Source organism: Mustela erminea, chromosome 19 (assembly GCF_009829155.1).
Source record: "Mustela erminea isolate mMusErm1 chromosome 19, mMusErm1.Pri, whole genome shotgun sequence".
Lineage (NCBI taxonomy): Eukaryota > Metazoa > Chordata > Mammalia > Carnivora > Mustelidae > Mustela > Mustela erminea.
Window position 1 is genome coordinate 29,078,622 of NC_045632.1, and position 26,601 is coordinate 29,105,222.

The window sequence follows — 26,601 nt, forward strand, 5'->3', positions numbered from 1 at the left end:
TAAATAGAACTGCACTCTAAAAACACAGACACAGTATTTTGTTTTATCTGTTGCAAAAAAAAAATGTATTTGATTACTTGGGTAAAATTACAGTATCTCTGTTGTTAGTAAGTATTAAATGTTAAAGAAATCGGACCCCCCCCCCTTTCCTTTCAACTTTCCAAGAAAGTGCATGTAACAGTCCAATTTTTTTTTTCTTCCATACCTAATACAAAATAAGCAAACACTATACCTGCTCTCTTGATCAAGAAGAAGCATTCGCTCTTGTAAGGAACATATGTACATTTTAATGAAAGTGATATTTCTTATCGTATGTACAAGAGCATCTACATTTTCTCCACTGACGGTTGTTCAAGATGCCATACTTAGCAGCATTGTGTAATTCCAGCACACATTTTCTATTGTGAATATACCTACAAGGCAAAATGTTACGTCTCAGTTTCAACTACCAAAACAACACTTGTATTTTCTCTAAAGAATTCTGCGTGCTTATTACTGTACAGAAACTTATCAACATTGAGGACGACTCAAGTAAAAAGCACAATACAAATAGCAGTTCAAAACGGAAATGGTTAAATCTACCAAAAAAAAAAAAAAAAGCAGGTTGAATTTTCCAATAAAAATTAAAAAAAAAACCAACCAAACAAAAACAAAACAAAAAACCCAAAAAGCCCAAACCTTTCAAAGAACCACATGGATCAGTCTGTACTTTCAGTCCTTTGCTTAAATTTGTTTCGAAAGATTAGACAATGTGTTTGCTGATAAAACTTTTCCAGCAGGATCAAAGTGTACATTTATATACAGACTTTATTAGAGATCTAATGCATCACTGAGGCATTGCATCAACACCAGATTCATATTAAACCAGATATAGAAAATAAGTTAATGCCAGATTAAGACCGCCTAGCAGGGCAACTTGCGATTGCCATAAATGTTACAGCAAATTTACAGCACTCTAGTCAATTAGTATTTAGTCCAAAATACAGAAGACCAAAGTTAACGCTTGCATTCTGTTTGCAAAGCCAGGTTATATCACTAATAAATAAGCTTTCTTATAACTCTAGAAGTTGAACAAGGTACAAAAGAATGTCTTCGTAATGTTGTAGTTCATAGATCTGGGGGAACCGGGAAGGAAGGGGGCGGGGGACGGGGCAAGGAGGAGGAGGAGGAGGCAACCGTGGGTCTCGTTCTGAGCCAGGATGCTCTTTCTCCAGCCAGAGTTGCTTTAACTTGTGACAATCTCTTTGCTGTCCTCCACGAAGCGGGTGAACCGGAAGTTGGTTCCGTTCTCGCTGCTGGCCATCTTCTCCAGGCCAGCCAGGGGAGCGCTGGGCTCGGAGTTCTGGAGCTTCTCCAGGTTTCCCGTCAGGCCGCTAATAGGTGAGCTGCTCCCGCTGCCCAGGCTTCCAGGAATTGGAGGGATGCCACCATTCTGAATGACGGAGATCTCATTGGCCTTCATGGCCAGCCCGTTGGAGAGCGCCGCTGCGTACTGATTCCAGAAACTGGAAGGATCCCCGCTTCCTGACCTGGCCGCCAAATCCTTCTGGAACATTTCTGGGAACTTGACAGGATTGCCTCCTAGAAATGTCATGGGGCCATCCACGGACAGCCGCCGACCCCGTCGCGCAGGGGCGCTGTTCCACATGTGAGTGCCCATGTGTACCTGAGATGAGACCAGGGTCAGAGAGGGGAAAGGAAAAAAAAAAAAAAATTGGTGGGGGGGGGGGGAAGAAAGGGAAAGAGAGAGAGAGAGGAAGGGAGAAGCTTAATAGTTGAATCTGTCTCAGCTCATATCCCAACACTCGACAAACCAAGTGACCCACATGTCTATTCTTATTAAGGGTCAGACAGTGGACAAGGAATAGGGAACCGTCCACTCGAGCCCCCTCCTTAATAACGCACGCGCCCTTCCCAGCCCCGGGCCGCCTTCCCTCTTCCTGGGCCAAGATGCCTGCCTTACTTACTCTTTTTTTATTACCCGTATTTAGCTTATAATGGCCTCAAGCAAGCTCGTCAGGCGCAGATAGCTCCTTTCAGGGTTAGAATTGTTATGTCCACTCTCATTGCAATGGTAAGGATTGTATCTGACACCCTTTACCCTATAAATGTCCTTTTCAGATGGGAAGCAAGTACCCCTCACAGATTGCCCAGTGGAGGGCTGGTGCACAGAGAGAAAAGCCAGAAAGTAATTATTCATCTTGCATTACTGGCAGCAATCTCTAGAGAAATACTCTGTCAACAGAAAAATGTACACAGTCAGAGCGCTCAACTGTTGCTCTAGAACCTGAGCGTGTTTGCTTTATTTCCAACACATATCAGTGGGAAGCGTCGTATAATCAATTATCATAATACCCATTAGCCGGGCAGCGAGATGTTATTGTTTTTAGGGGACGCGGGCCGTGCTGGACGGCGCCGTTATGAAAAATAGATGCATCCGCCGAAGAGGACGGTAATTATGAAGTGATACGGGCTGCACACAGGCCACGTGGAGGTCTTTAATCAATACCCCATGGCAACGCCAGGCCTGTCTTCCCGGGTAGGTAAGGCAATTCATTTGGTGCATTTAGCGAGACAGTGGGGAGGGGCCGCTGCCTCGCTTAGGTGGACCAAATGATTCCAGGCGCCCACCAGCTCCGCTGGGCTGCAGCCCACCCCGCTCCCTCCCTGCCACGATCCTGACTCATGCACTGCCCGGCCCGGGGCACCCGCATTTCTCTGCTGCCAGACCCACGTGGCAGGAACCTTCGAGAGAACTCTCCCCCTGCATGTCCTGCCTCTGGGGGGTGCTGGCTCAGGGGAGCATGCATTACAGATAATCAATGGCAAACCAGCCAGAGGGCTGTTGGGGGGGGGGGGGTGACAGAGAGCGAGGTACCTTCAGATTGCCTTTTGTTGTGAAAGCTCTCCCACAAATAGTGCAAGCAAAGGGTTTCTCTCCAGTGTGAGTTCGCTCGTGGATCTGCAGGGCGCTGGACGAGGAGAAGGTTTTACCACACGTGTTGCAGTAGTGCTGCTTGGGGGTTCTCCTGGGCAGAGCTGGGAGCAGAACTGGGGATGTGGCAGAGGAGGACAGAGGCCCAGAGGGGACATGACCGGTGGAGGTGTCCTTGCTGTCCTGAGGAGTGACATGCACGAAGCCGTTGACCTCTGTCTTGATGAGAGATGACAACGAGTTGGCGGGGATCACCGCCGAGTTCTGATTGGGGCCAAGGTTGGAACTGGGCTCAAAGAGCTGGGACGGCAGGTCCCGCATCTGATGTGTCAACATGTGCTGCTTCAGATTCCCCTTTGTGGAAAAGCCGCGATTGCAAACTGTGCAAATAAATGGTCTCTCTTTGGTATGACTTCTGTAGTGAATGTCCAAGGCACTCTGACAAGCAAAGGTTTTGCCACAAATGTCGCAAGCAGTGTTTTTAAATTTACCCCGGTCTCTGAAAGGGAAGAGGATCCCCAAAGAATCTTCCTTGATGATCTTCTCTGCGTGACTGGACGTCAGATCCAGAGCCCCACCATTCACGGGGGTGGGGGACAGACCGTTGGCGAACTCGCTGGGCACTGCTCTCTGTGGCTTCTCCTCCACGCTGGGGGACTTGTGGAGCTCCTGGGTGCTGTTGGATGGGGACAGAGCCTGCATGGAAGAGGTAGACTCTGAAATGGCCGGGCTGCCAGCACTTTGGCTCTCCATATCGCCGCCCACCGAGGACGAGTCATTGGTCAGGACGTCCCCCTCGACGGACCCGTTCTCCACGGACTTCAGGCTGGCCTGCAGCTGCTCTGCTAAGCCGGCGTTGATCATCTTCATCTGATTTTCCAAAGCAGCGATGCTTGACATCTCCAGGGGCAAAGGCGAAGAAGATAAGCTGTCTTGGGACGCATCCGCGGACTTGGGCGTGTCGGGGATGCTGCCCTCGGGACAGTCCTCCATGTTTTCATCAGAGAAGGTGTCCAGGTCATCGAAATTCTTCTCGTCGAAGGAGCCCGTGTCTGACTCCATGGACTCAGGGTAGCTGTCGGGGACCGGGGTGTTGGGGATCTGACCGCCCATATGCATTCGGATGTGCTGCTGCAGGACCACGGCGTTGGTGAACTTCTTCTGGCAGATGGGGCAGGAATGCTGGACTCGGAGTGGGGGCACTGCCCGATGGACACTGTAATGGGTCTTCAGGTTCCCTTTCGTGGTGAAAGCCCGGCCGCAGATCTTGCACTTGAAGGGCCTCTCCCCGGTGTGTGTCCGGTAGTGCATCTTCAAGGCGCTCTGGCAACTAAGGACCCGGTGGCAGATGATACACTCGTTGGGGTCGGCGGCCTTCTTGTCAATGTTCTCTACCAACTGCTGAAGCTTGGAGGTCTCCGAGGCCTGGGCCGAGTCCAACAGTCCCCCGAAAGGAAACTTCGCCTTGAACTGCTCAGACATGAGCGGCAGCAGGGGGTTGGGAAAAGCAGCCGCGCTGCTGGGGCCCCCGTCGGCCGCCGGGGAGCTCAGAGAGCCGCTGCCACCGCCGGCTGCCGGGGCTGAGCCAGGGGCCGTCCCGCTCTCTTCACTTCTGCCCCCTGAGGGTGGCCTGGTGGACTCTTCAGCTTCGTCTGCAAGCCCACCTGGGTTTCTCGTGGCCGGCTCGGGGGCCCCAGAGTCGCTTTTGACAGAGCCTGGGGGGCTGGTGGCTGAATGGCTGATGGGGATCGGGGCTGGCTCTTCGGTCTTGATGAAGGGCGCGAGGCTCGGGAGGGTCGGGGGCAACGGCAGGCCGACGGAAGTGGTCAGAGTGGGCAGGACCGGTTTGGTGTCTAGCCAGCTGGTGACCGGCTTTTCCGGAGGAATGGACATGCCGTACGGGATGCCGGTACTTGTGGGGATATTGTCCAGATGCTCAGGCACGGGGTAGGGGTTCATCTGGATATGAGGGTATTTCTCTTTGTGGCGCTGAAAGTGGACCTTGAGGTTCCCCTTGGTGGAGAACCTGTTCCCGCAGATGTTGCACTTGAAGGGCCTCTCTCCGGTATGGGAGCGCAGGTGGATCTGCAAGGCACTGTCGCTCCCGAAGACCTTCGCGCAGAACCTGCACTTGTGTTTGAAGAACGCCTCGTCCGACGTGCTTTTCGCTTCGAAGGCGGGGACATTTGGTGGCTTGCTTTTTCTTTGCTGGGCCAAGGCGGACAAGGAGTTCAAATCCTCTGCAGTCGTTCCGATGTTGGGCAAAGGGCTGGGGAACACCGGGTTAGCGGGGGCCGGCTGAGGTAGAAGTGGATTAGATGCAGGATTCAATAAACTGCTTATTGCAAAAGCTGGTGACGATGACACCGAGGCTGCCGGGAGGCTGGCGTGCACGGCGCCAGCGCTCGAAGCCGCTTTTTCCGAGGATGGGGTGCTCCCCGCTGCCGCCAAAACGTTAATGTTGGGGGAAGAGCCGCTGTTGGGTGGAATGATGGTGTGGCCAGAAGCGCTCTGAGGTAGCTGGGTGGGGGGGAGCTGTTTCACACTGCTGATGCACGCAGACTGGCTGGCGAGGCTCTGGGCTAAGCCAGCTGCCGCCGCCAGCTGCTGAGACAAATGGGAGCTTAGTGTGGACAAGGGGTTGGCAGATGTTCGTAAAGTACCTGGAGAAGGACTCGAAGATGTTGGCAAGTCTGCGTTCTGAGACGCCAACAGCAGTATTTGGTGACGGATCTGTTCGATCAGCTGCAGCTGGTGGATCTGTTGCTGCTGGAGGGCCAGGAGCTGCTCCATGAGGGCTGGCACGGCCAGCTTGCCCCCCGAGGCCCCGCTGCACCTCGCTTCCTGGGAGAACTGGGCCACGGCCACCTTGGTGCTCTGCAGGTTCTCGATGATGACGTTGCTGTTGATCACGGAGAAGTTGCCCAGTGTCGTCAGGCCCCCGAGTTGAGGTAGAGAGGTTGTGATCGCTGAGGTACCGGTAGAGGGAACGCCGCTGCAACCTGGCGGGGGGCCGCCGCTGCCCCCGTTGCCGCTGCCGCCGTCCCCCGGAGCGCCCCCGCCACCTTTGTTAGCCCCCGGGGCCTCCACCTCCATGGACTCTTCCCTGTGGCGGCCGCGGTGTTCCGAAAGGTCGCCGCCTTTGGCCTGATCTGTTTTGAGAACGGGGTCATTCATTTGTTCATCGGGATGCTCTGGAGGAGGGGTAGGAGAGAAGGTTTCGGGTGGGCTGGCTGGGCTTTCATTGACAATTAACACTAATTGATTTTTAGTACAGTTCTTCTTGTGGAGCAGAAGATCTGATAATTCAAAGAACTCGGCACAGCACCGGCCACAGACGTGGGCGTCCTTGCTCTTCGTGGTGCGACTGGGTTGAACTTTCTCTGCGTCTCCTGCCAACATCAAAAGGGGCAGGGTGAGAAAGGGGGCCGGGACACACAGGGTCCCCCATGACTTCAGAACAAGGAGCATGACCAGTCATTTTCTGTCTTCCCAACTTGAACCCCTTGCCCCCGAAAACCAGTCAATACCACCTAAGAAGGTTCATAATTACATGTGGAGGGTGTGGAGGAATTCCTATCAATCCCCTCTCTCAGCTAGCCACGGTCTTCAGATAATCCATCAAAATATAAAATACTACGAACTGAAGACATTGGTGCATAATGAAATTCCATAGCAAGATATTGATTTCCAATATTTTATACACCTTATTGTCTACTCATCCAGAGAGTGTCCAGCAACCATTCTGAGGACTTATTAGTCTCTTGAGTTTCTGTCAACCTTATTCATTTTCAACTGATTCAAAGATATCTGTGACAGTTTGTTCTGTCACTAAACTAATTTGTAGTCATTCAGGTTCCAATCAGTGGTTGACGGGGGTGGGGGTGAGGTGGGGGCTTCATATCACCAAGCAGAAGACTGACAACTTAAAAATCATCTCCAGCCCCTACCTAGAACCTGAGCTAAGGCTGATCGGTGACAGTCACACTTTTGCCACATCAGTAACAAATCCTTGGGACCGCTCAAGACTCTGCTGAATACAGAGAAGAAAGCATCACACACACACACACACACACACAACAAAGAGAAACGCAATGATCATAATCCGTTACAAGGCCTGCCTCGCACCTATATATTACCCCCATGGCATGTTTATTTTTAAAATTAAAGAATGCAGCCTTGGCTACCATTCCACTCTTCAAGGAATATATGCCACTAGGCTCCAAATGGCAACGTTATGTCTCTAAATATTTCATCAAAAGTGCTCTCTATATCTATAAAAACTGGCACAAGCTTTACATTTCTGATTCAACATCAACTTCTAGAAGGATGTGCCGTTAAGGCGAAGGGAAGAAATAATTCCTGGTTTAGAGTTTGGAACGGCTGTGCAATTCTCCTTGTCTGAATGCCTTTAAAAACAGTTTGCTCTTAACTGTTATCAATTGTTTAACAGATTGTCCTGAACCTTTCATTATAAAAATCCCTTTATTTCATGTTTGTTTCCACGGGTTGCTCAGATTTCTTCTCGCTAAGATCCATTTGTAAATTAAACATAAAAATCTCCAACTCCAAGCTAACATCCTATTCAAAGACAGGATGGAGCCCCATTGTTTGCCCAGCATGGGGAACACCAACTTCTGTTGTACAAATGGTGTGTGGTCATCTCCGAAGGCTGTGAAAAAAAAAAAAAAAACTGTTTAATTCAAGGATTACCTCCCTGCATGCTTTTCTGCAGAACTGAATCAGATAATAGTTAGTTTCCATGACTTCCAAATTGAATCTCCCAGAAAACTTGCAGGGGGAAAAAAAAAAAAAAAGAAAAGAAAAGAAAAGGAAAGAAAAGAAAACTAATTGCGAATATGAATAAATACAAATTCAAAATGTTGCTTTTTCGGTAAACTTGAGAGTCAAATCCAAAGAGCCAGCCATCTGCCTTTTCGTAGTAAACATCCAAAAAAGCTTGAGGACTTTTGCATTCCAGAAAATATAATTAATACCTAAATACTAACTTCTGGAAATTCCTTTAACTCTATTTGCCTTGAGTGATGCCCAAGTTGATGAGAACCCCCTGTGAAGTATGCCAGATGTATGCACACTTTATTCACTGGGAGTGTTATTTGAGTAGCTAAGTTATACTTAACAAGCTAGCTTTGCTAATACCCATCTTTTAATCTCCACAAGGGTATGGAGCGAAATGCATTAACAATACCAAACAAATCTTAGCTGTAGCAGAAAATACCAATAATGATTCAGTTTTAATTTAATGTTTAATCATCCTAATTGGCACCGGATTCCTGTGCACGTTCAAGGTGCTGTTTTAAGCACTTTCTGTCTCTCTCCCTGCCTTAAAATAATGTAAACAAAATATTAAACGAAATTTGCCAAAGTTATGTTGCTTAACTTGGGACAAAAATAATGTGACAAAAATTCTGTTTAAAGCTTCTTATTTTGACAACCAATTTTAAATGATGCATCCATTTCAGATGCTTATTTTAAACTAGGAAATGCAATTCCTAATATATTCAACAGAAATGTTATTTCTTTCTCTTTGCACATTTCCATATGTAATGGTTATGTTTCCATCTACTTTTACAGCCAATTATGAAGGAACAAAAGCTATTCTGTTTGTTCACACATTTTCAACAAAATGCATTAAAACTATTATGTCAGCATGTTCTATTAAGCTCTGCATTCAGTGGAAAATACTTTTCAACCAGCTCACATTTATCAAAACATAAAGCCACTTTAAAACACAGTTTTGCTTGGTCAGCTGGGCTTAGACAAATAATGACAGATTCAGAACTAAATAACTAGCAAGGGAAATCAGAAAACTGACTTCATCAATTGTACACATTACAATGTAGTTTTTTTCAAATATTTAGCACATCTGTGTTCACGATTAAAGGGCATTTTAATTCTTTATAACTTGCAAACATCTGATATTCTCATAATATATGGACAAAATAAAAAGAAGGTTACTTTACAGGATTTAGCTGATTATTGCTTTCCTGGGCTCGAATTCTAGCATTTGCACTGCTTCAAGACTCACTTGAGAATTTTCAAGTTTTTCAACCTGAACATTTTTAAATTTAGGATTGTGCTAACTGGACGGAAAATGTAGATGCTTAAAAATAAATACGTGCTCGCCTCTAAGAAAGAGACTATGTTCAAAAGCTGCCCGGAGGTTTTAGCTTGGATTTTCACGACATTTTAATAAGCTGACATCTGATCTCACTGTAGAGTCGACTAATTTAATCTCCTGATGTTTATGAAAACCAAAAAAAAAAAAAAAAAATTTGGGTATCTATTTTGATTTATTTCAAAAGCAGGTGTCGCTATACTGTAATAGCTCTTAACTTTAAATTAATCTGTATTCTGACCTGAGCTGCTGTGAAGCTGAACACGACAAAGACAAAGCATGAGGACTAGTTTGAATCTTTAACTACCAGAGGGAATATTTTAAGTTGTAATAAGACAGACAGACAGACACACACACACACACACACACACACACACACACACAAAACTACCATGTTCAAATTCATTTTTCGGACCGTCTGCTATCTTGTTTCTCAATAATCTGTTACACAGGGTTGCAACTGGTGACCCCATTATAGTAAATACAGTTGCCTTGCTCCCCGTACTAGGGTGAAAGTAACATTCCAGGTCCTCTTCTACGGAGTTTGCATACAAATTGATTTTATAATCCTCCTCGGGGAGGAAAATTTGAGAACCAGTGGTTTGCTAAGTTTGTATGCACAAAAAGGATATCTGGAATTTTTCCGGCGCTTGTGTTTTTGTTTTTGTTTTTTCAGAGGATAAGGTGGTGAACTTAACAGTTCCATCCAACTTATACTCAAAGCCCAGATGTTTTCGGTCTTGTCCTATTTAGGGGCTGGACACCCAACTCAAATTTGTCAGTTTTTCATCATCTCAACCTAACATGGCAGAATAGGAGGCAGAAAATTGAAGTGTTCCAATATATCTGTCTACTGTGAAAACAAAAATAAAACTATGCCCCACACAGCAAGGTTGGGCCAGCCAGGAAACAAAACAAAACAAAACAGAATAAAACAACCCTATCCTGCCACATTTAGTTTTCTTTTTTGGAGCTCTTCAGAAAGCGCCTTCACTTTACTTTCCATTACCTTACGATCACATTAACATTTTTAATAGAACCTCTCACAGGATTATGATTTTGGAGCCTATAATCTTTACAAGCTGTTCCTTCCCGTAGACTAACTGAGAAAGGCCATCAGCAACATTTTTGATTGATCGGTCTTGAACTTTTTATTATTAATATACATACATACATTTTGTTTGTTTGTTTGTTTGTTTGCCCAGACCTGGGAAAAACCTAAACCTGAATGTCCAGCTTAAGATTCCAAAGAAATTTTAAACACTCCCATGTGTGCCCTGCATACTGTCTATAATAACGTCTTAAGTTTCCCTCTCTGTGATACGCAACCAAATGACACATCACCAGAATGCTTCAATTTCCTCCATATTCTGGCCAGGATTAGTGTATTCTCAAGTGGAAGAACACAAGCGAAATCTCTGGGAAAAAAAACACAAAAAACAAAAAGCCCATACGGATAAGACACTCCTTAAGCAGGGATGTGAGCCCACCTAACACACACAATCAATGAAAGGGGTAAAATGTCTTCCTCTTGGATGAATCAAACTGAACACTAGGTGGGGTTCCAGTTGTAAGGGTTTGTTCAAAAACTTCTTTGTGGCTTTTCCTATTCCAGTGACGCGTAAAAAGAGAGACTCCTTAAGGCGAGATCTAAACTTTGGCTACATAAACATTGGCAAAGGCACAAGAAACTAAATCCCTGTTGTTTGAGGGTAAAACTGAGCTATGGAGACTACCTGTCAATCTTCCCCTTTGGGGGTCTGGCATCTGAGGGTGACAGGGGAATAAGGTTAGGAAAAGAAGCCAAGCTGATAAGGTGAGACTAAAGTAAACTACCAACTTCCTGCTAAGTGACTAGCAAGACTCAATTTGGGGGTCACTGGGAAGATACTGAAGTACATATTATGATCTGGACCTTGTCACCTTTGCATGGGAGGAGGCTAGCAAAGGTTAAAACAGCTCGACACATTTAGCTTCTCTAAAGCCTGGCACACACACACTTTTTTCTGTGCGTGTTGGGGGGGGAGGGGTGTTGGGGCTCCGTGTAATTTACCATCTCGGCTAAACTGCTCAATTCCTTCAGTTTTGGTAAGCTAAGAAAATTCTGGAAGACGGGGCAAGCTGTACACCACGCGATGTCTTAGAAACACTGAATTAAGACGGCAGGAGGACTTTGTTCTAGTTACTACGGAGAGCTGGGCTTTGAACCATTTCAAAAAACTTAGCAGACTGGGACTCTGCCGTTTGCTCGCTCGGGTTCCCACTAAGCTCTCCATGTGAGAAATGTGGGTTTTTGCCTTCTAAAGGGCTCCTGGTAAAGATGACTTGCTACCTGCAGGACGTAGAAAGGAAATAAAGTCCCCTAAGGATAACCTATAAATTGGCACTTGTACCTATAAACCATAGGAGAAACTTGATGTACCAGAAACCACGAGACCCTCACTATGACAAATGCACTTTTGTGTCCGCTCTCTCACACCCAACTCCACTTTGCTTGTTGGTATGTTTGTTTTCAACGTTTTAGAAAGTATTTGCCGCCCGGAGCAAATCCCCTCAAAACAGTTTGCATTCTCTCATCCAGAATCTTCCATTATGCCACAAACTTAGAATAGGCCTGATTAAACATGAATTCTTTCCAACTGCCTTATCGTGCAGGTGTCGGTTTTTCAAAAAAAAGCAATTAATTATAGTTCTCTCTAACCTTTTGGGCCCAGAAATCAATGTGTTGCCATTAAGCTGCTCACAATGAGTAAATTACTTTGGTAAATAATAGAATTTCATTATTAATATAAATAAGAGGAACATTTATGATACTTTATATGAGACCATGTTTTATCTCGAGTTCATGATGTTTTTATCTCTCTTCCAATATTATCTTTTCCTTGAGAAAGCTGAGCACCAAAATACTTTAACAAACGAATGGAGACAAACGAATGGAGTCGGAATGGGTCATCCCTGTAGAACCTGAATCTTAAAAACACCATTCAAGGAAGAAAAACCCAACACACTCACACACACACACCTCTGGAACCCAGAGCTTAGTAAAGAACCCACAGAGAAAATCATTAGATTCTAATATTCCCCTTTCTCCGAATTATTTATCTTGGTAAATAATTTTTCCAATGGCAGTCATTTTTCTACAAATAACTCGAGACTTGTTGAATACCATTTAAGAGACAGGTAATATGTGCCATAATCTTGGTTTCATAAGAAATAGAAAAATTTCCCAGCTGAATGTAGGGGGTTCCTGGAATTTCAGCTAAATTAAAATAGTAACATTGGAAGGCTGACTAAATCATCTTGTTTTCTTGAACTTGTTCTGGGGGAGTTATCCGTGTGGCTGTTTGGCATGGCTCTGATTTTCTTTGTATGCCCGTGCACACACACACATACACACACACACAAACACACACACACACATACATGAGGCCGCTCTCAGCCTGAGTCTCTGCGTTTGGGCTCCTATGCCCGGGGCCCACAAACTTTTCTAGGTCCTGCTGTAGGTAGAAATCAGCATGTCTGAGGTGCCAGCGTGTGTCAAACGCACCAACTAGATTTAATTCTGTTTGTTCGAGGTTCCATGGACCCTATTTCCGAACATTTTGAGACATAAGAAAAACTAGCACACTGTTGGGAGTGAGGCGCTGTCTCCTAAAAATGTAATAACCTTTATACATGCGGGGGGTGGGGGAGGTCCACCCAAAACAAAACCAAAAAAAAAAAAAAAAGAAAAAAGCCCTAAACCCCAACAACTCGGTGAAGTGTGTTCTGCCTCGGGAGGTGCACAGAGATTGCCATTCCTTGCAGAAAAGGTGGCGACTTTTTAAAGGTAACTTGGAGATAGGTCACACGTTCTCAAGCCCCACTTTCTCCCAACTACCCCCAAATAAAAAGATGGGGTGCTGGAAGGCCCTCCGGTGAGGCAGACACTGAGGAGGATTACTTGTGTGTTAATATTATTACAACATACGGAATCCTGTAACCCTATTACAAAATCTACCCTCTAGGCAGCTTCCCCCAAACTTATTGTTCAACCATGTAAAAACAGTCATAACCTAAAACCATTACCACGGAAGAAAAAGAGGGGGTGGGGAGAGGTGAGAAGGAGCTGGGAGGGAAGTCCTGGCCATGCCCCTAACACTTTGCTCTTTCTTAGGACAATGAACCAGCTTTGGGGAGAAAAAAAAGGGGGGGGGGAGAAAGAGAGGGAGGAAGGAAGAAAGAAAGAAAAAAAGAAAGGAAACTTGATTCAGTGACTTAATGAACTTACCTCAAAGCTCAAATAAACTAAAAAAAAAAAAAGTCCTAATAAATAGTAATGGTAAGAGGTAGTGAACTCCTTTTATGCTATTGCTTTATGAGAAACCTTAACTATTAAAAATTCTAGATTCGCAGGGCGAAGGAGAAAGGCAAAGATCTAGCAAGCATCCTTTCTCCTGGAAGCCCGAGTCTTTTTTCTCCTTTTTGAAAATGTATGAAATCAGGACAAATGGACAAAAAAATTTTAAAAATCCCAACAAAACAAAACAAACAAAACAAACCCCGAAAAACTTTTTCTTCTCCTCCCGTTTGGTTTTTCCTACACAGACTGGGAAGTTTCACAGTGTTCCAGGGCGGAAGGGTCTTAGCAGAAACTTTGAGAAAGATGGGTGTCGGGGCGAGAAGCAGAAGAAACCAGCTGAGAAAACTCGGAAAAATATTCGGAGCTGTTGCTGCGGCCTGGGGTAATTTCCCCCCAATTTATCTCGCGTCTCCGGGTTGGCCTCGGATGGAAAGCGGGGTTGGGGGCTCTTCTCAGCAGACTGAGAAATCTTAGACTCTGGGTAAGGCTGGAAGCTCGAAAGAGTACTGGGGATAGGGGGCTGGCGGCAAATGTTGTAAACAATTTTCTTAATCTGTCTCAGTTCTCCCCAATTTCTTCAGGGGACCCTCAGGCCAGGAGACCCGTTTCCCGACAGCTGGGGTTACGGGAGTGGAATTCCCTTGGCTTCTCTGCCTGGGCTCTGCGCGGCTCCCGCGCCCCAGCCCTACTGAGAAGCAGGCCTCTAGGGAAGGAGCCCGGGGACCGTGGGGCTCGGGCGGCCGTAGAGTTTAAGTGGGCAGAGGTGACGATCTAAGGGCACGCTTCTGAGCCTTGTCGGGCTCCAGGTGCCTCCTCCATACCCCCAAATGCCGCCCAGGACTTGAGCATTCCGAAGGGCACCCGGAGCCGCGGAGACCCCGCCGGGGTTGCCCTCGTTCTCCCGCAGCCGAGAGGCGAGCATCTAGCTGGGGACCGACCCCGGCGCGGCTCCTCCGCCTCGGACGCTGGGCCTGGCAGCTCGGAGGCCCCTAAAATGAACCACCTCCAGGGACCAAGAGGGATTCGAGGTGTCCTCCATGCGTACCCCAAATCCCCAGCCGGGACCTCTCCTACTCTCGGCCTCGGCGCCCTCACACAAACTTTTCTCTAGACTTGTTCATTCCCTTCGGGACCCCGCAGTTGTCGCCTCCATCGGAGAAAGCGAGTGCCTCTGGGGGGTTCTCCTCTGGCTAGAGACCCCCTCCCCCTCAGTAGCCCTGGAAAAAGACCCTCACGATTCCTGGAAGCACGGAGTACCACGATCCTCAGCGGGCGCACACCCAATCTAAAGCTTTCTCGGGGGCGAGGGGTGGGGTGCATGTATTGGGAGAAAAGATGCGGGGATAAAGCCATTGGGTAGCCTGACCCCAACCAACACGGTTCCCCCGCCGCCTGCACTGCGTCTCAGGAGCAACCAGCCGCAAAGACCACTCTCCGCCCCTGCCGCGACCCCGGCGTGTCGGGCACCCGCGCCCGGACACAGGTCCCCGTCTTCTGGCAGCTCTGAACCCCTAAAGGCATCCCATTCCCCCGCGCGGACCCAGGTGGAGTGTGAGCGCTTAGGGGGGCGCGGCACGGGGGGCTCCCCCGCGCTGGAAGTTCAGCCTGGAGTACCAAGTAAACTTCCTTTCCGCAGGCAGCAGGGCCGGGGCGGCGGAGGCCGGCCCGGGGGCCCCGGGCCCCGCGCGGGGAGCGTGAGGGGCCCTGGGCGGCCGACCTCCGTCCGCCCCGCGTCCCCCCGGCCATCCGGGCCCAGGCCGCCGCTCCCCGGAAAAGCCGGGCCGGAGAAGCGGGGCCCGCGTGCCCGCTCTCCTCCCCCCATCCCCGCCCCCCGGAGGACCCAACAACTCCGGAAAGATCCTGCCGGGAGAAGTGTTTGCTCTCCCCCGGCCAGGGGGAAAGCCCGGTGCAGGCAAATTGAAAATTAAAAAGGAAAGAAAAAAAAAAAAAAGAAAGAAAAGAAAGAAAGAAAGAAAGAAAAGAAAGGAAGAAAGGAAGGAAGAAATACGCTGAGTGCAGAGTGGTAAAGGCGAGCGGGGACTCGGTGGTGGCAGCGGCCAGGGCGGTGGGCGCGGGGGCCAGCCGCGTGTGCGTGGGTCCGGGTGTGCGTGAGTGTGAGTGCGAGTGCGTGTGTGTGCGTGTGTGTGTCCGCGGCGCGGGCCGGAGCACTCACCATCTCGCCGGGGGAGCGAGGCCACTTCGGGGTCGGATTGGAAATGTTGAGGCTTCGCTTGCTTCCTCCGCGACATGCTGGCTCAAACATCAGCTGGGGCAGAATAAAAAATTACTAAAAAAAAATCTTCTCAAAATTACGGAAATCGAGCGGCGGCGGCGGCGGCGGCTCCCCCCGCCCGCCGGCCCGCCCGCCCCCTCCCCGGCTCCCCGGCCCCGGGCGCAGCGCGCATGTGTCCTGCTATAATTATGATTATCAATAATGCATTGCGATTAATCATAGAGGGGCTCTTTGAAAGGCGATTGGCACCGGGCCAGCGCTATTCAAACCCGCTCGCCTTAATCAATTAGTTCGTGATTTGCTGCAGACCCCTGTCTCTCCGCGCGCTGGCCCAATAAGCCGGCCGCGGGGCTGGCTCTGCGCGCCGCGCCGCCCGACACTGGGTTAACCCTCTTCGCGACCGCCCGGGACTCCGCGGCCCGGCCGCCGCGGGCCTTCCTCCTCGCCTCTGCGCGCCCGGCGCCCCGGCCTGCGCCCCCCCTCCCGGGCCCCCCCCATCCCGGGCTGGGCCGACCCGAATTAGCATGCCCTCCCCGGAATTAAGCCTCGCGGGTGGGGGGTGGGGCCGGGCGGCGGGGGCTGGAGACCCAGGCTGCGGGCGCGCGGCGAAGTTCCCAACTCCCGCGCTAGGCGCGCCGGCTCGCGGGGGGAGGGAGTCCCGTGGCGGGATTTGGGGGGAGGAAGTCCCGTTTCGTGAGTGTTTCTTCGTTTCTTTAAGAGCTACCAGAAAGCAGCCCACCCCCACCCCATAAAAAAAAAAAATAAGCGAGTGGGGAAGAGCCAGCCCCACGCCGGTCCGCCTCCTACCCGCGGCCCGGCCTCCCTCCCGCTCGCCGCCTGGCTCGGCGCTCCTTCGCCCCGAGTTCTCCATCCCCTGGATCGCGGGCTCGCGGGGGCGCGGAGAAGAGGACCGAGGAAAGGTTTGGGAACGTGATGGGTTTGGGGCTTTTGGAGGGGGGAGGGGCAACTCTCCCGCCACCCGGATCCTTCTCAAAGGGCCCCGATCCTCCAGCCTCTCGTTGCTCCCTCGCTTCCCTTCTCTACCTCGGACATTCCCAGGACAATTAGGGCTGAAGTTTTCGGGAGAAGCAGCCCCGAGCCCGTGGGATAAGGGGCGGCCCGGCTCCGCCCAGGACCCCTCCGGACCTCCCCCCCGGCTGCCCCGGTTGGCTGCAGGGCGCGTCACTCCGCGGGGAGGCGGCGGCGGCAGTGGCGCCGCCGAGCCCGGGGCGGGCGGAGAGCAGGGACCGGCCTGGGATCCGAGTTCAGCTCCAACCGGGGGGAGGGGAGGGGCCGCCGCTTGCACTGAACGCTGCAACCCGCCCCTGGCCTCGGGAGGCGCAGCCCAGGCCGGCCCGGCCGTGGGCAAAGCCAGTCCTCGGGACCCCTAGGCTCCCCGCCCTGGGGGGAGGGGACCGCGCCCCAGGCTCCTGGCAACCAGGTGGCCGCGCGGAGCCCGGAGTAGTGGGGGTGGGGGTGGGAGGCCTCCCTGTCCGCAGCTGTCTGGCCCGACAGAAGCTCGCCTCGGTCTCTCGGCACTTGCCGAGCGCGGCACCCAAACTTTTCGCACTAGCTCCCATCTCCCCAGGCTGGGACGCAGCCTCCCTACCCGCGCCCCGGGGTCCGGAATCGGGAACGTGGGTCCTGCGCTCCCTCCGCTGGGCTCCGGCGCCCGCGAACCTGAGGATCAGTCCTTGGCTCAGCCTAGCTCTTTCCCCTCGCGCCTCGGGGTCTCCTCGCTCCAGGGTTCCCGAAGTCCTGCGCCCGAAGGACAAACTAAACTTCGCTTGAGTAATGGAGGAGGAGGGGGGGGTGCAGATACACAATCCCTGCCCTATCTCGCTATCGGGAGAGGAGAGGGCTCATAAGGACGCCCCAATTCGGGAGCGCCCTTGAGTCTGGAGAGCAGCACCACAGTCGGTTCGCGCGAAGTGGGCACCAATCTTTAGAGTAGTTTCGCGTGCTTGGGACCCTTACCGCTCTTCCCCAAATGACTCTTCTCTTTTATCTTCGTTGGTCTTTTTTTTTTTTTTTTTAATTTCAAATCTTTTGTGTGCGGGTGCGGGTTAATGTTTCTGTTTTCCTCTTGGCGACTTTTATTCCCCCCTTGGTCTAACTTCTCCCTTCTTTCTTTATTCTCGTTCTCCCTTTCTTCACCTTTTCTCCCTCTTATTTTTCCTCTCTTCTGCCCTCGCTCGGTTCCTGACACGCACGCACACGCACACACACACTCCCTCTCCACCTCGCTCTCCTTTTCTCCCCAGGTCCTGTTGGTTACAGTAGATTTTGATAAAAAGACAAACGAAGCTATCAGTGGGGCTGATGTTGAAGAATGAAGATAATAATGTTTCCATAGGTGGTGCTTCAAATGCCATTATTTCTCACTGAATATTTAAAGAGATCCCTCGGCAAAGATGGATCTGCGTGCTCCTGGGGTGCGAGAAGCTCACTTCCCCCAGACTCCCGGGAAAGTGTACAGTAGCACGTGCCAATACCGCACCCCCCGCCCACCACTGCAAATTGTGGTCCTTGCACACACCAGCCCGCGCAACCAGGTACACTAACGTGCCGGTACATAGGCATTCGCACACTCCTTTCTCCGAATGTGCTTGCATTTGGAGCCGCCCGCATCCGTCTCTAACACTCTTGGCTTCTTGCAAGTCCCGGCCTCCGGGTCACCGCGTGCTGCCAGGAACCGAGCCGAGCTGGTGATCCCGCAAACCCTTCTTCCCGGTGCGCGCCGCGTGCGCCACGGGAAGCTCCCGGAATAGCTTCACACGTGTTCGTTCCTTGCTCTATGTGTTATTAAGATGGGGGGGGGGGGCGACTTCCCTCCTCCCCAAACACCAAAACAAACAACCAAACGAAATGCACACGCAAAAACAGCTTCTCGATGTTTAATTAAAAATGGGTAAGCAGAGACGAATTAATTGGGGGATCCAAACTTTAATAACTTTTTTCGTTCTTTTGCGTCCTCGACGGCGTAGAGGCGGGCGTCTCGCTCTGGGCGCGGCGTCCCCCGCTAATTTCTTGTTTGTTTTCTTTCCCTCTGTGGCCGGGAGAGAGGAGAGGGGGAGGGTGGAGGAGGGGGGATGGGAGGAGGGGGATGGTCGGAATGGCGGGGAGAGGAGAATTGGTCTTTATTGTTGATGGCAATACATCAATTACGGGCCATTGTCTGGGGCCCAAGTTCTGTGGTTCGCTGACGCGGGCGCTGCGATGTCAGGGCGCGGGTGAGGCTTCGCGTGCCGCGAGGCAAAGAAATAATTAAATTAATAAAAACGGAGACTGAGTGGGGGTTCATTTTTACTTTTGAACGGGTCGAAAGAAGGCAGTGAGTGCGACCGAAGTGCCACAGCTGAAGCCCGTCCCCACTCCTTGCTCGCCCCAGTAACCTGCGCGCTCTATAGGAGGTCGCGCGGGCTGGGCCTAGGATGGGGCAGCTGCTGGGGGAGCCCGGCGGACGGGGCTCCGACTTGCCGTTTCCACCAGAGGGCCTGGCACTTAGGGACTGATCTACGCGAGGGAACTGGGGTGGCCCGAAGTGAGGTTGCTGCTGCGCCAGGGTCGTGACCTCGTGGGCCAACAAGAGCCGCACACGGAGGAGGCGCTTGGCGAGTTGTGCGAACTCACATTTGGGGGGCTCGCTGGCGGTGCTTCTCCTAATGCTTCTCCGCAGTTTTCCCAAGACCTAGAGCGCCTTGTGGGGTTGGTGGACGGAAGGGCTGTGCCCCAAGGCCACGGGCCACTGCTGAGTTTCCAGCGAACGCGTTTTCGAGACTCTCTGCTTCATCCCAGATCCTGGGAAGGGGAGAGCGTGTTGGGCCTCCCCTTTCCAAAGGCCTGGCTCTCCCACCTGCAAAAATATCTCCTGCTGGCCCAGTCTGACCCGAGCTTTGGGATGGAGCCTGAAATGAGGCCTGGCCTGGGCCCGGGACCATCCTCCTCTTTCCGCCCGCACTGGTTGGGCACCCCGGAACTGCGGGACCCCCCCCTCCCCCGCGCGCCCTGGCCGTGCCCCTGCTCCCTCAGCCGTAGGCCCCAGGCCCCGCGGGCCCCCGGGCCAGGGCTAGGAGGGCAGGAGAGGAGGTTTCGTTTTCTTGGGTTAAGGGGAAAAAAAAAAAAAAAAAACGGCGAAAGGGCTGCAGCGGTGCCCCGGGGGTTGGGGGTGGAGGCCCGTCGATGGTCTCAGTATTATTGATGCGGAAACGTTTAGGGCAGGAGCCTGGAGATCAGGTTCTCAGTCCTTCTTGTACCGGGAGGTGGGAGGGACGGAGTGGGGGCCACGGTGGTGATAGAGATGGTGGTAGTGGCGACCCGGATAATGGTGGTGTGTGTGTGTTGGGATGGGGACGCCTGGATGCACCCGCATTAACCACTCCTGGGATTTACTTCTATTTTTCTGGTCTGAAAGTTTGGCGTGGATGGGGCAGAGAAAGGACTGACGCAGTTACCCTAGCCCTTAGAACGCTTTGCTAGCCTGGGGGCTAGAACAGTGGGAGGAGGGGGACAGAGAAACTGACCCAAAGCAAAGACCAAACCCACCACAGGCTCGGTTGTTTTCCACTCCCCGGGACTTCGCTTTCTCCGGGAGTTTCAGAAACTCCTTTCTTAACCGAACTGCGGACGCTCAAATCCTAACCTCTCATCGGCCGCGGGAGAGGCTTCGAACCTGAGGCCTCGGGGAGCGGGCTGGGGTGGGTACCCTCGGTCCCGGCGGAGTCGAAGCGGTGCGCACTCGGCTCCCTCGCTCCAGAGTCCCGGCGGCGAGAAAGCTCACTTTCAGGGGGACTCCCGCCGCCCAGAGCCAAGGGCTATCTCCAGACCGGCGCCGAATGCCGCGCAGGGACCAGGCGCCCCGGCGCCGGCTCAGGCGGGAAAGTCGGCGGTGGCAAGCGAAGGTCGGGCTTGGTAACCACCCGCACGTCTCCCAGCCAGAGGTCCCCTGCAGCCTTCCCGCGGCCAGCTTCATCTTACTTCCCTTGCAGGTCCATCCCCACGGCAGCATTTAGAAACGGACTTCGCCAGCGACTGCGAGTGCCCGGGATTTTTTGCTTTGCGTCCACACGAAGCGTCTTGCACTTAAATTCAGTGCGCCCCGCATGCAACAGTGCCTCGCTAAGGGGTCTCTGGGTATAAAATTCCTCCCAAAGGAAATGTCTCGAGGTACCGAACGTGGAAAAGACTAATCGAATTTATAAAAAGAAAACCTTTGCTTCCTTTTGGTTAAAATCCCATTGCGGTTTCCTCAACGTGAAAAAAAAAATTATCATCATGCAATAGAGTGTAGCTAATTCCTGGAACCTGGTAGCAGGATGTTCAGAGCGCCCAGCAGGGCTCACAGATTCTCATATTGGAGCTCAGGAGGTAGGATTTTGGGATCCAGTGAAAAATGATGACTTCTTATGTCATCTGCTGGGAATGGGTGTGAAATCCATGGAGCCCTGGGCTGTGTGGGCATTTGGGGGTGTACCTGGGGGAGGGAGGATCTGCCAGGAAACTCATTTTCATTCATATAGGAGACCCTCTCAAATGAGCTCCCATCTAGGCAACTCCTAGGTCAACTCATTGAGGAAATCTCTTCTAACAAACTTAAAAAAAAAAAAAATTATACTCTGCCACGTTCTGTAGCACAATGTCCCTCTTCAAAGAACAGAGCAACAGTTTCCAAAGAGAGAGGCATCTTGGTTTTATGAAAAGCTTGCCTGCCTGGAGACCTTGCCTGGGGATGGTCCAAGTTCATGGAGGAAAGCACCCTTTGGTTTCTCTTTGGTGGGCATCTGTGGCCAACTCTGCTTTCAGAACCATCTTGGGGTCCTGGCTCTTGTCTGCCCGGTGGCCTGGTGCGCAAGGCCTGTCACTGACATTACTGAGAATTTATAAACCCTGCAAATGTCAGCTGAGCTCTGACTTGCCCAGGGGATATTGCTCTGGGTTTCTCTGTGAGGGAGAGAGGCAGGCGTTTCTCCTCTGAGTTTGCAGTTTTGAGTAAGAATGGTAACTTTTCCTCATCCCAACCAACTTCAATTTGTCCTTCTAGTACAAGTATTTTTTGTTTGTTTGGTTGGTTTTTTGGTGCCCTATATGTGATGAATAAAAAGGGGTGGTGTGGAGGAAGCAAGTGGACAGCCCACCCCGCTCTTCTTTCCCCTTTTCTGGCTTGATGAAGTGTCTTAATTTCTGTACTATAATCTCTTTCTCTGGGGTTTTATCCTTCTCTCTCTGGCAGCAGCAACAACACAGTTCTCTAAGACTTAAACCCTGATTTAAGGTGGGGTTTTACATTTGAGAGACTTCCATTTCCCAATTCCAAATCCCGGTCTCCCTCTTTTCTTGTGCCTCCCCGAAACAGGAGGAGTTATCTCCTAAACTGTAATCCTGAAGCCATCAACACCTGACCGCATTAAGGTCAGGAAATAGCCTTACTTTTTCTTTCCTTTCCCATTTGTAATTCTCATTCTTTCCTGACCTCTACTTTCTCATCCCGAGTCCCCTCCCCACCCCAGACTCTCTTACCTATTTTGTAGTAAAACCCAGTTTCCAGAAGCCTTGCTTATTAGAACCTTTGCTCAGGCCCTTACAGATGCAACTTTTGCTTAGAACTTGGTCCCCTGGACTCGCTGCGGCCTTTGCCCAGGGACCAAAGACAGGAAGATGGTTCCAGATCTGTCTCCTTCTCCTGGGAGAGTTGGGGTGAAACCCTCATTTTCCAGGTTTGTTTTTATTTTCCTTTTCTTTCCTGGACCCCACAGCATCTCCCGTTTGGGAGAATAGTGCTGAGAAAGCTGGCCTTTTATCTCCATCTCCTTGACAGTGTCTTTTCTGCTGATCTCAAATGACTGTCCCTGGCCAGCTTTATTCACATGCCCCTACCTGGGCATTGGAGTCAGGCTACGGGAATTTACATCCTGGCTGTCATTGAACCGCGTCCTGGGAACATGGTCCTAGGTGCATACCCACGGAGTGGGTCAAATTAATATCACTACACTCCCATTTCCTGCTGCCCAAAAGGTATCTCGCAGAGAGGAAGCACAGTGCTTTGAAGCATCCAGCAAAGAGCTCAGCCTTCTCCGAGCAGCGTGACCCCCCTATACCTCCAGCCGCTCCTTCCTCTGTTCCAGGGAGATAATCATAGTCCTGGTTTCATAGAGCTCTTGAGGGTTAAAAGAGTTAATATGTATGAGGAGTTTAGAATAGTGGCTGGCATGTAATTAACATAATATAAGTGTTAACTATTATTGTTACCACCCCACAGGTTGTTAGGATCAAATGCTGCAGGATGGTGAAAATACCGTTCCCCATTCACCCCTCCATCCCTCTAGTCATTTACTCATTCACCCAGCAGAGTAACCGTGCCAGGCGTGGGGGAGACCACGGAAACACAGCAACTCCTTTGCTTGCAGGCAGTTGATCAAAGAGTTTATTTCTTGGACATGTGTTTATTGCCTGGCTCAGTGTTGGGGGGTGAGTGGAACAGCATAGGAGCAAGGGTAAAAACAGTGCTTGATTTCAGGGCATTTCTAACTTTTTTTTTTTTTTTTTTAGTTTTTATTTATTTATTTTTGCTAGCATTTTAACAGGAAGTCCTGATTAATACAGAAAATTGAAAGTTGAGCAGGTTGTGCACGAGCCCAAGCCTCATCGTGCACGTGGGCCAGAGACAGATCTTCTGCTTGCTTCTAGAAGGTTCTTGAGCACCAATGACATGCAAGTAGCCTGTGGCTTAGGTGCCAGCCCGTATTCTCTTTGCTGTTTTATTTGGCTCACACATGTGTGTTTTGATTGTACGGACTCCTCTGGATGGAGCAGAAAACAAAACACAACAATAAAACGGGTGCTGCTTTGCTTTGGGCTTCTTGAAAAGGTATAAACTACTCTCAGTGTGTACTTAGGCCTCCTGTTGCTGGAATTTTCTCTTTCCATTTTTGTCCGATTATAAAAATGGAGCACAGGTTCAGTAACAGAGCACCCTGTAGCCTAAATCTAATGGTTGGGGTGGGAGATGCCATCAGCCCGTCCTGCCCTCCTAGGTGCGTGTCCTTTGGCTCTGGAGGTGACCGGTCTGGCGGCTACTGTGCCTACCTTGTGGTCGGTGTTACGACCGCGTTGTGATCAAAGGTAATTTTACACTTACGGTCGGAACGTGGAGAGGTCTTCTGAATACCCCTTCCCTCTGCTTTGAGATGAAAACCCTTTGTACGGCTAAGATCTAGAAAAAGAAAGAAAGTCTGAGCAAAACACAACAGCAACAGCAAAACAGAACCAAACCAAACCAAAACAAAAAAACTCTCGAGCAGCCCCATCGTTTGGCAGAATGGGAAACAGTCAGGCGTGTAGGTTTTCAGGATCCTGATGGAGGCTTTGGGAAGCCTCTGATGGCAAACATAGCTTCAGACAGTCACAGATATCAGCGACTGAGGGGGAGTTTTCTTTTTTCTCTGGCATGGAGGGAACAGACTTGATTCAATCTGTCACTTGATGTCCTTCTCCTCAAAAATAGTGCCTGGGGGCCCTCAAGGGCTTTATTTAAAGGCTCTCAGGAGCTCGACAGTATGTAAATTATGTGTGAGTGTCCTTCATAGTTCCCGGTGGTCACAATCGGGGATTTAAACATGATTTAACATTTCAGATGATTTGTGGGAGGTTTGGAGCCGGCCAGCAGTGGGGCTAGCCCAGGCTGGTTTTCTCACAGTGCATTAAGTAGGTTTCCAAGTCTCCGCTGCTCCTTCTGTTCTCTTCCTAGCCTCTGAGCTGATCTGTGAGTAGCTCCCAGTGTTGGTGGGTGGCCTCCCAAATGTCATTACTGTATCAAGGAGTTCTAAGACGTTTCCAAACGAAAGGTCTTAAAATTTAAAAAAACGCAACTCAGTCTATAGTGTGACCCTTTGCCTGCCCATCCATCCATCCATCCATCCATCCATCTATCCATCCATTCAGTTAACTAACATTTATTGAGCACCTACTGTATGCCAGTCGGTATTTTAGGCATGAAAGATATAATTGTGAAAAATGGAGAGGATCTCTTTGGTCTTCTGGAGTCTACATTCTAATGAAAGGGATAAACATTAAAAAAAAAAAAGACTCAATAAATGCAGAGAATGATGAGTCCTTTAGAGAGTATAACAGTGTGTGATGTGATGGAGAATGCCTGGGAGGAGGCACAGAGAGGAAGAAGAGGGGGATCAGGAAAGCCTCCAGGGAAGTGACCGTCACACTGAGATGAGAATGAGGGAAGGGTGTCAGCCATGCCACAATTTGGGGACACAAGCGTTCGGGGCCAAGGAAAGAGCAATTGCAAAGATTCCGAGAAGAGAGTGGGCTCAGAAAAATGAGCTCCTTTTTCTTCTTTTTACTCTCCTCCTTGTTATTCTACTTTCAGGAGGATTTAAGAAATGAAATATCTTTTTTTTTTTTTTTAAATTGGTCTTTTTTTTAGTCAAAAAGGATAAAATAAGTTGTGAAGTAGACATACAGTGGAATACTACGCAGCCATGAAAAACAGTTAAATGCTGGTATTTGTAGTCATGTGGATAAATCTCAAAAGTATTATGCTGAGTGAAAGAAGCAGAAGCAAAGGTGAACACACAGCCTCGTTCCATTCATATTGCATTCTAGAAAATACAACCCAACCTATGGTGACAGAGAGCAAAGTCGTGGTTTAATGGTTGCCTGGGGGCCGACGGGAAGGTTGTTGAGGGGTCCAGGGAAACTCATGAGGGTAAGAGATATGTTTGTTATCTTGATTGTAGTGATGGTTTCACAGTGACATATATAATTCAAAACATCCGATTGTCTATCTCACATGTGTATGCAGTTCAGCAAACTTCAATCTTTGCTCCACAATGTTGAAAAATTAGGTACCCCACGTTGGAAAACCTTGGAAATGGATGTAAGAGATAAGGAATTTTAAGAGAAAATGGAAGTTGCCACTTTCCTGTTTAAACATTTGAACCCCAAATTTCTTTGTGGCTTGGTTGCATTTGATCTAGGAACAAGTATTGGCTTGGGTGGGTATGGGACTAGGGTTGGCACTGAGCCAGCTACCTTGACCCTGGAAGAAGCATCAAGGTATTTTTGTGTTTTTGAGTCATAATGACTTTTTCTATTATTCTACCCAGAAGCAAAAAGGCCTTTGAATGTCAGGTGCTAATCTAGTCTTGGAATTAGAGGCCATATTGGTGTTGAGAGAGAAGTTTCCAGCCCCCAGCAGCTGATGAATCCAGATGGAGTTCAGGGTCTGAAGCTGGACCAACACTGTTCACATTGACTTACAGTTTACTGGGACTAGAGGTTAGTCTGAAAGGCCATAGACCAGTTGTCATCTGAAGGACCATCTTTAGTAAAGAACAAGGTTTTTCCCCAATCTGCCCTGGACCAACATTTTTGAAAATATAGCACTAGAAAAATATATTACTAGAAGAAGTTCTGAGAAAAAAATGGAATAGAAAACAGAATCACACAAAATGTAAGCTCAAAATTGTGTCGCGGATTCAGCAAATATAAATTATCCTGGCAAACTGTCAAAGTAGTTTCTTTCTTTCTTTCTTTTTTTTTTTTTAACATTGTATTTGTTTATTTGAGAGAGAGAGAGAGAGGGATAGATCATGGGCAGGGTAAGGGACAGAGGGAGAGGGAGAAGCTGACTCCCCAGTGAGCACAGAAGCCCAAGGTGGGGCTCCATCCCATGACCTTGAGATCATGACCTGAGTGGAAATCAAAAGTCAGATGCTCAACTGACTGAACCACCTAGGGGCCTGGTCGAAGGAGTTTCTGAATGCTTGCTCTCCATTTCTCTAGTTACAGGGTTGCAGACAGACAGCAAACCAGTCCAAAGCACTGGCCTGTGGACCACAGTCTGAGGAGCCTTAGGGTAGGTCAGAATCTCAGAACCCCAAAGCAGGTAGTGCCGTATGACACATTTGTTCCTCTCAGTGCTCAGAGAAGTTAGATGG

At 49.8% G+C, this 26,601-nt stretch overlaps 1 protein-coding gene and 1 long non-coding RNA gene across 6 annotated transcripts in view; one reads left to right on the forward strand and one right to left on the reverse strand.

Annotated features, from left to right (window-relative positions):
• On the reverse strand, positions 1 to 17,302 carry SALL1 (spalt like transcription factor 1). 4 transcript variants are annotated; one of them, XM_032325858.1, is made up of 4 exons: positions 17,259 to 17,302; positions 15,590 to 15,682; positions 2,879 to 6,327; positions 1 to 1,666 (listed from the first exon to the last, which is right to left on the reverse strand). In XM_032325858.1, exons 2-4 carry the CDS (start codon positions 15,663 to 15,665, stop codon positions 1,226 to 1,228), a joined length of 3,966 nt encoding a protein of 1,321 aa, XP_032181749.1. In that variant the 5' UTR covers positions 15,666 to 15,682; positions 17,259 to 17,302; the 3' UTR covers positions 1 to 1,225. The 4 variants fall into 4 exon arrangements, with proteins under 4 accessions (XP_032181749.1, XP_032181748.1, XP_032181747.1 ...); XM_032325857.1 differs by lacking the exon at positions 17,259 to 17,302 and adding an exon at positions 16,694 to 16,742; XM_032325856.1 differs by lacking the exon at positions 17,259 to 17,302 and having other exon boundaries at positions 15,590 to 15,763.
• Positions 16,228 to 26,601, forward strand: part of LOC116579907 — a 24,327-nt gene continuing 13,953 nt past the window's right edge. For both annotated transcript variants that reach the window (XR_004281449.1, XR_004281450.1), the window contains exon 1: positions 16,228 to 16,569. This is a non-coding gene — a long non-coding RNA (uncharacterized LOC116579907). The remainder of the gene's footprint in view (positions 16,570 to 26,601) is intronic.